The sequence below is a fragment of the Pollicipes pollicipes genome, unplaced genomic scaffold (genome assembly GCF_011947565.3).
Source record: "Pollicipes pollicipes isolate AB1234 unplaced genomic scaffold, Ppol_2.1 Scaffold_4002;HRSCAF=4701_pilon_pilon_pilon, whole genome shotgun sequence".
In the NCBI taxonomy this organism is placed as follows: domain Eukaryota; kingdom Metazoa; phylum Arthropoda; class Thecostraca; order Pollicipedomorpha; family Pollicipedidae; genus Pollicipes; species Pollicipes pollicipes.
Genome location: NW_023596420.1, coordinates 15,105,307 through 15,114,197, shown reverse-complemented (window position 1 = coordinate 15,114,197; position 8,891 = coordinate 15,105,307). Strand labels below are relative to the sequence as shown.

General features: G+C 52.1%; 1 protein-coding gene across 1 annotated transcript; it reads right to left on the bottom strand.

Moving 5' to 3' along the window:
* Positions 1-8,227, bottom strand: LOC119094138 (uncharacterized). The gene is made up of 9 exons (XM_037217212.1): positions 8,197-8,227; positions 6,355-6,527; positions 5,550-5,671; positions 4,538-4,637; positions 3,937-4,082; positions 3,506-3,575; positions 2,672-2,776; positions 2,178-2,339; positions 1-401 (listed from the first exon to the last, which is right to left on the bottom strand). Exons 1-9 carry the CDS (start codon positions 8,225-8,227, stop codon positions 216-218), a joined length of 1,095 nt encoding a protein of 364 aa, XP_037073107.1. The 3' UTR covers positions 1-215.
* Between the last annotated feature and the right edge of the window lie 664 nt (positions 8,228-8,891).

The following is an 8,891-nucleotide window of genomic DNA, read 5'->3' as shown; positions in this document are numbered from 1 at the left end:
CACAATTATATTTTAACTCGTCGCAGCTAGACGTTCATAACAGGGTTAACAACGCGTTGACAACAATCCGGCGGCGCCCCCACCCGTTTCCACCACCGAACAAGACATCGACGTTACGACCATGACGTCACCGGTTGAACTCGGGACGGGGCGGGCCGCCAGCGAGGTGGCCGTGTCAAGCAGCAACAGTGACGTCAGGCTGACGTCATTCGTGCTCAGGCGAGCAGCGGCAGGCGGGCTCCAGACGTGGCGACGAGGCTGACGCGGCCCCGCACCACCACGGCGTAGACGAGCACGCCATGCTCGTGCACGGCCACCACGAACAGCTGCAGCTGCCACGTGTATACGGCCAGCGAGCGGACGGAGGTAGCCGGGTACTGGCAGTGTCGCTCCAGCCCCTCCTGAACGGCACATGCCACGGCCGTCATCGGCGGGCGCGAGCGATCGACACTGAAGACATGGACGACTGAGCGCGACTGAGAGGGACGCTACTGAGCTGAACGGGACTAAGAGGGACGCTACTGAGGTGAGCGGGACCGAGAGGGACGCTACTTAGCTGAACAGGACTGAAAGGGACGTTACTGAGGTGAGCGGGACTGAAAGGGACGCTACTGAGGTGAGCGGGACTGAGAGGGACGCTGCTGAGGTGAGCGGGACTGAGAGGAACGCTACTGAGCTGAGCGGGACTAAGAGGAACGCTACTGAGCTGAGCGGGACTGAGAGGGATGCTACTGAGCTGAGCGGACTGAGAGGGATGCTACTGAGCTGAGCGGACTGAGGCTGGACGGAACCAGGGCTGAGCGGAACGGAGACTCGGCGAGACCGCAACTGAGCCGCAGGCTGAGCGAAACGCGGTCGCGTGAGACTGACTGGGCACGATTCTGCACAGACAGAGTACGAAAAGACGATTGGCTAATGTGATCAGCTAATGTAATGAACCAGGATATGATAATATGATAAATGAGCACAGGAAAGCAAGGCTCATGTGATAAGCAAACAAAAACTGCACTCACGCGATGGGCAAAGAAAAACTACACCAATGTAATCATGCTCTGACGCGAACGAGCCAAGTGCACCCCAAAAGTGTCGAGCGAGCTCGGTGTGCCGACCAAGTGAGTCCAAAAAGAACAAAAGTTGCGTAAAGTAATACAATTATAGTGAGAGGAACAATGAATTTACCAGTAATACAAAATATAAAATGCAATACATAAAATATAGCATATATGATACAACATAAATGATATACAATATATAGTAATCAACACATCAGTATCAGCAATTACTATATTAATTGAAAGCTAGCAGGCGGCCATACCAACCATAAGGCAGACAAGACCATAAGACCTTTGGAGACTTTACCACCATAGCGTTAGCCGCTACAAGGAATATCAAGCTGACGTTTAATTCACAAGCCAGTAAGGCATTGAACGAACCAGCAAATCTCTTGGTTCGTGACCCCTTAGCTCAGCTGAGACACGCATGCCGTGCCCGCCGCACATTTCGCCAACCCACGCTCAGACGTCACACACCATGCCGCGGCGGAGACGCCGTCCGCGACTGCCCGCAGCTCGCGTGTTGGTTGAACGCAGAGCAGTTCGCACACCTGGCTCCGATCTCACGTGTACTTGGCAATGGCCACTCCCACATCAACATCTCCATAGCTATTTTTGTATTTCCTACCAGCTTCGTGCACGGTAGACGATTACATTTAGCTTATAAAAAGCATTCATCGAGGAAAACCAGGCCCTTACTTCTGCCCTACCTCCCCTGCATATGAGTGTGTTATGGCCGGGCCTGTACCACCGATCTGTTCTGAAGGCCGCAATCACAACTGGACTAGCAGCATTTATCCATCTCTAGATCCAGAAGGTCTAGCAACTAAACCGAATTGCCTCATCTACGTCTAAACCACGTTCTCATGGCGTGAACGTATTGCGGATAAACTGGAGATGGCCAGATTCTGCCCCTTATTAAGACGGCGAGGTCACTGCCAGTCACGGCCACACGATCACGACAGCGTTCGACGGTAGCAGGCACGTACTGATGGCAGATCGCCAAAAGACATCACGATCACGACAGCGTTCGACGGCAGCAGGCACGTACTGATGGCAGATCGCCAAAAGACATCACGATCACGACCCTCGCGCGTCACCGCAGCTGCGTGATCGCTCTCTCACCTGATGCGTGACCAAGTAGACCACGATCTCGTTCAGTTTGGCCGAGAAGACCACCAGGTAGCTCTCGGCGCCGAGCACAAACGAAGTCACCGCCGACACGCCCTCCTCGCCCAGGTACTGGCACACCATGTACGTCCGCAGACGGGGCACGTACTCCAGCAGCTGACGCGGCGATGGCACACAGTCAGTGGCGGTACGGCCGACGCTGGGAGATGTGCAGCAGGACAAACTCCACAAACTGCCCGCTGGGAGATGCGCAGCAGGACAAACTCCACAAACTGCCCGCTGGGAGATGCGCACCAGGACAAACTCGACAAACTGCCCGCTGGGAGATGCGCAGCAGGGCACACGCTCCTCAACTTGAGTCATCATCCGTGAAATACAAGAACTGCCTTTAAGCCCACCATTGCGGCATACGGCACTCCTCGCGCGTAAAGCATGTGTTCTCACGGTGTAGCCATAGCCTGTTGAAAATAGTAATGACAACGTCTTACCGTGAGACCATCCAAATCAGCCACCACCACAAAGACCTTGCTGTGCGCGTGGAGGAACAACACCGCTTGAATGTCGGCGTGGTACAGCACCTTCCGCTCCACAAACTGCCGAACGTCATGTCGGTCACGTCTCGCAACAGGGCATATGGACGTAAAATGTTCGTATAAACGCGATGGTCACGTCTCAATTTCAGTTAATACTATTACCAGCGTCAAACCCCTTGTTATGGCTTTTTGAGGCGGACGGGGGGGGGGGGGGGGGCAATCTTACTTCTACTCACACAAGTCACGTTTTCGAATTGAAGTTCAAACAACTCCAAATACTTGTCTCATCAATATACCGTGACACGAGCTTTTGACTTGACCTGTAATGAAGGTGATGTAATGTAATGATGTGTTTCATTATATTATCGCATGCCTGGGAGGTAAGATGACTGACCCGCCTCGAGCGCCTTGAGTCGCGCAGGATCCGGCAGCGGGAAGAGTTATGGCCCGGCCGGGCCGTCTGTTTCTATATATATATATATATATATATATATATATATATATATATATATATATATATATATATATATGCACATATATGTTTAAGTACGTCTAACGTGGACGGTCAGAAGAGGACGCTGGAGGAGTTCGGCCGGGATTGAATAAAATTGCAGAACGACAGGACACGGGGACTGATGCAGACAGAAGCCACCAAAGATAATGACGACCCACAAACACAACAAAACGTTGCTACCAAAGGGTGAAGAACACATCAACAGTGGTCGCAATGTGTGGCACTTCCAATCGCAGAGAGGGAAATGCAAGTGCACATTGATTCAAATACCTCACCTTGTTGAGATCTGCATCCCAAACCCATAGCTGGATTTCTCCTTGAAGAGACAGCGGCTGGCGGCTGAACCTGAAATGACATCATGTCTCCCAGCTATTGCAAAATTTTTCCTATCTTTTGCCCTTTGTGCATCAGCATTCTCTCCCACGGAAAAATACAAACGGAATCATTAATGATGGTTTGTTTTGGAAATAGCACACATGTTTGTAATGGAAATAGCACACATTCAGCAACAATAGCAAAGCGACACAAAACCAAAAACATCACAGATGATCGCAATGTTGTCATGCCTCGTCAAGGCAGACGGCAAAAAATCTCTCCAGTCACCACTTCAAATCAGACGGCCCCGTCAGAGAGAGGCAAAACGCTTCACCGTAGCAGACGCCGTGACCCCACGTCACCCCCAGCGCTCCGGCGCCGCGAACAACACCTGTTGACGACGAGTAGGTGCGGCAGCTCGTCCACCAGGGTCAAGTCGAGGGAGGAGACGCACTGTGGCGGGCAGCGACTGCACCTCCAGCCAGCCGGCCGGCTGCAGCACAAACACCTGCGTGGCTGGGCAACGACCCGGTCCCCCTGCGGCAGGCGCGGCCAAGGTCAGGTCTGCCCGGCGTTAGGGTGTTCCAAACTGATCTGGGAGTGCCTGGGAGTGTCTGGGAGTGTCTGGCGGACACACAGGCCATGATCCGCGGGATGGGGTCAAACTGGGGTAGTTTGGCAACAGGTCAACGGCAGGAAGCGCCGACCAGACAAAAAGGCTTGCAACATCACACCGCGAGCTGGTAAAGAACGCGTGACAGAAAGATAGCACGAGGAAAGATTGCACAGATGAATTTAATCCTCTCATCAGGCCACACATGCACCTCAAAATTGTGATGCTACAATTCGCACATTGTCCGTTAACTGTCGCGCCGAGACAAGGTTGGGGGCTACCTATCAGAGCACGCGCCAATCCACGAGAAGAGACCCGGTCCCGCCAGATCCGAGGCGATCGCACGACGGCCGCCAGTGTGAAGCCGCCGCCGCCGCGCCCGATACTCACCGCCGCGGACGAAGCCGTAGCCGACCACCATGTAGACGCGGCCGCGGAAGCTGTACAGCCGCACGTCCGTCACATGGCCGGCCGCCCAGCTGCTGACGGGGTGCGGGGTGGGGTGGGCGTCCGGCTCGTCGGCCGGCCGGCTGCTGACGGTCAGACTGACTAGCTCCGCTGTCTGACACCTGCTGGACGCGTGCCGGTTAGCGCAGCACCGCTAAAGCTCCGGAATGCGTCGATCACTCGTTCGCACACACAGCACGGGACTGTCTGCTCACATAGACTCGCATCTTTGTTACGCGATTGTCCGTTGAAGATGCTGGTGTCTGTTCACTGGAAAACCGGGGCGACGAGATCTGGATCAGATCTCAACCAATATGCCTCATTGTTTTAGAATTTTAAATCTGCACATTTGCTAGGTTAATCCCATAGAGAGGAAAAATCTATTGTTTTTTCTCATCACGCAGGACAAACCAAAAAAAAATAAATAAAACTGTCTATTACAAAACTCACCTGCTTGTCTTACAATTCACACAGCACAACTTTAAATGTCATGTGCTTCTTGGACCCGAAAGCTGCACAAATAGATTGCATCATCGGTTGCAAATATAGTAACTTCTGGAAAGCGCTTTGAACGCCGGATCGTCCACCCGGCTAAATTGTCCATGGTTTGCGTGAGACCCTTCGGTACACGACCCCGCTCACAGTCAAAAGACCTCTTGAAAGCGCTTTTCAGGGGATGATACTGGCCCGAGGCATGGCGGAGCCATTGCCAGCGAGTCGGACTTCAAAGCAGGGTCCGCTAGTGTCGGCACCTCGCGTGCTGCGTTCATATTTTGTGCTGTGCTGTGCTGGTGTGCTGTGCTGGTGCTGTGCTGGCATCCCGACTAAGACGCCACCCGCCGCTCTCAGCGAAAAGCGTTAAACATACAACGTCGACCTCGCGAGCGTCAGCAGCCCGCCGGAGCTGCCGCAGACGCCTGCCGAACGGGGACGGAGGCCATCACCTGGTGCTGTAGCTGTCTGACACGGCCGTGACCGTGAACACCAGGCGCGCCTCGCGCACGTGGAAGGTCCAGGTCTGGCCCGGCGAGGCGGCGGTCTGCAGCAGCAGGCCTCCGGCGTTCACCTGCCGGGTAGGCACAGACGGGTTTGCGGCCGGCCGTGCGCTTGCTGGCCACACGGGGGCAGGCGAGACCGCGAGACTGCGTGTTGAAGGGTGACTCGTCCGGCCATCGGCAGCGGTAGCGTATAAGTGGTTTGTTGGCTACTGTTTCCACATAATCGAAATCACTCCTCAGAAATGCCACTTGCGCATCATGTGCGTACGGTATTATGGTGAAGTACAGGCTATTCCAGGACGACATTCCCGTGGAGACATCGCGAACGACGTGAAAATCAGGCCCGAGGGCTGGGTATAAGTCATGCAACTAAATCCGTATAGTTCGTACATGAAAATTTTGTCCCACTGTGGTCTGGGCGCCGCAAGAAAACAGTCATACTGGTACACATGAAACTTTTATATTCAGCGGCTCGCTGATCGATAGCCCAATACTGCGATTTATATACAGAATAGCCTGCAATGAAATATTTTTCCAAATCTGAGCTACCAAGAGCACGCAACACAGCTGAATGCACCCCAGCGAGTGCACTGAAGTAATCTGCATGCTAACATTTTGACTGTCAGCCACGACCGCCCCAGTGATCCCACATCACCAGCACCACCGCATGGCAGTACGAGATGCTGAGCCGGCTCCACCAGCGCTCCCCCCCCCCCCCCGCGCGGTTCACGCAGCCGCGACCGGCGCTAACCCGCATGGTGGCCGTGGAGCGGCAGAGACAGCCTGCGGGCAGGGTGCACCGCTGCGGAGATCTCAGCAGCACGTGCACCGAGGGCAGGCCGAGAGGCGTCGAGTGCACGGCGCTGGCGTGCGGCACCAGCAAGCGTTGAACCACCAGTATGTACGCCATGTCCACGCTGTAGTCTGCGGCATGGACCGGACGTCTGGTGCGAAGGCAACAATCCCGTCAAAATGGTTGGCGAGGGCGACCATTGTGGCAAGGCAAGGTGTTTGTGGTAAGCCCAGCGTGGATGGAGATGTTGACGGTTCATCGCGCGCTGAGGAATCCTAACACGCGCCCGGGTGACCGGCTGGATACCCTTCGCCCGGGTAGGGAAGGTCATTTTGACCCCCCTGAGATCTCGGGAACTAAGAGAGCTAGGGAGATTAAATTCACAGGGTGTATGTTCCTTCACGTGAACTCGCTCAAGGCAAAGCTTGAGGTTCTTGGGTCATGACCTTTGGGACAAGTTAATAAGTTCAAATTTCAGGTTGGTCTACAAAGCGCCCTTGGAACATAAATAACTGTTATAAGCACAAAATCACATGCTCAGCTAAGGTCAGTGACCCCTTTTGACCTTTGGAAGGTCATGGTGATTAAAATCATACAAGACTGCTTTGGGTTTTGCATTTGGGTAAGCGAAATAGATCGCGCTAGGCAGTATGTTCCTAAAAAAATTGACCTGGGTCATTCTAGGTCGGTGACCTATTCTGCCCTTCAAGAAGTCTATGAAAGGTGTCTAATGCGGCCCCCCTGTTATCAATAAAGTCGAAATGAACACCAGAAACTACCCCGTACAGCAAGCCCCAGAGAAATAAAGCAAGTTTAGTTTGACCTTAGTCCGGCCTTCATACCTGTCCTTAGGTCAATTTAATTTGTGCATTCAATTGTTGTGTTGCCTGATAAATTATATCAGATGCATGGCTTTGTCTAGCACTCCGTTGTTGGATCAGATTGAGCGATTCCCTAGAAATTGCTTTTGCTGAAATCATGACCCGACTTTGACCTGCCCTAGGTCAGTGAGCTTGCAAGACACATCTAGATATATTAAATTTTTATGCCGGACGATCTACTATTCAGTTGTAGGCTTCTATACGAATTTTGGCGCAGCTACAACCCTCGCAGCTACACTACACTACAGCTACACTGCAGCTACCCCGTTCAGAAACCATTGCTGAAACACCTTCGGGAGAGGTAAATTAGATCCCCACCCGAGCGCCTGTTAAGTGCAAGGAGAACGGAAACCAATGCATTGATTAACGCGTCAAGCAGTCGAGCCTTCGAGAAGTCGAGCGACGAGCAGTCGAAGCGTCGAGGCGTCGAGCAGTGGACACTTACGCATTGAGCCCAGAGGTGTTTCAATCGAGCAGATAATTCAAATATATCTTATCGAAACGAACATTGATGAGATCCGACGAGTTAGTGAGTCTTCATCAGTCCATAAATATAGAAGAAGGGGATAAACATGGAAAAATAGAAAGCAGACGTAAAATGATTGAGGTAATGACGGAGAGTGAGTATGCGCCTTCTGGTCTCACAGGATAAACATGCATAAATATATATGTGGTAGGAAGCGTAAAGTGAAGTTTGCTCTTATGGATAAAGACAAACTGTATCAGTCACCTACGCAACTGTAACTTTATGGGTCAGTGTCAATAGCCAAGCACATCGTAACGTTTTGCGGACCGCCAAGGAAAACCTACAAACACAAGAAGCAGCCCACCTTTCACGAACGAAAAAACAAGCGTGTTCAATTATGGTTGACGGCTTACATGAACGGGTCATTCTTGCAATGATTTGAGAACACCTTACCTGGGTTTGACAGTAGGGTTTCTGCATTCATCCTGATCTGCTGTATATTGCTCCGGATATCGTCCATCCATAGTGTCACATCGGTCTTCTTCGCGAGTAAAAGTGCGATGGCTTGGGTTACGTTGTCAATCAGACTGCCCATAGGCTTCTCGATGTTGATAGGAGGGAACTTGAAGTTCTGTAGGTTGATCATAGATGGAAGCAGGTTATAGGAAACCGACCAGTGGCAGATAACATTTGCAACACATAATGGGAAACACTCAGCGCGTGTTTCTGAGTGTACACTGGCTGGTCATCTCGGACATCTGGGTAATGCCACCAAAGTCGCTTTAAGGAAACATTTAGACGAGACATTAGTATTAGCTTAGTTGGTGAAGTAGTAGATTTGCTTTCAGACGACTCTGGTTCGAATCCCAACAATTCCACGGAGGGAATGAGGGCTATGACGCGTACATGGCTGAAAGCCAAACACCACCGATTTCTTCTCAAGACTTAAAAACACCTGAGTGCCGGAGAGTTAACTCGGCGAAACGCTGGGTAAATGTTAGCACACCGGGCGGGGACAACAAGCCGAACAAGATTATATGTGTCACCGTAGGCAGTACGAACATACTGCAGTACGTACGCCTAATACACATAAGGCAATTACTCATTGTGACAGCGGAATACACCATCTGAAATCGGCAACAAAGTCA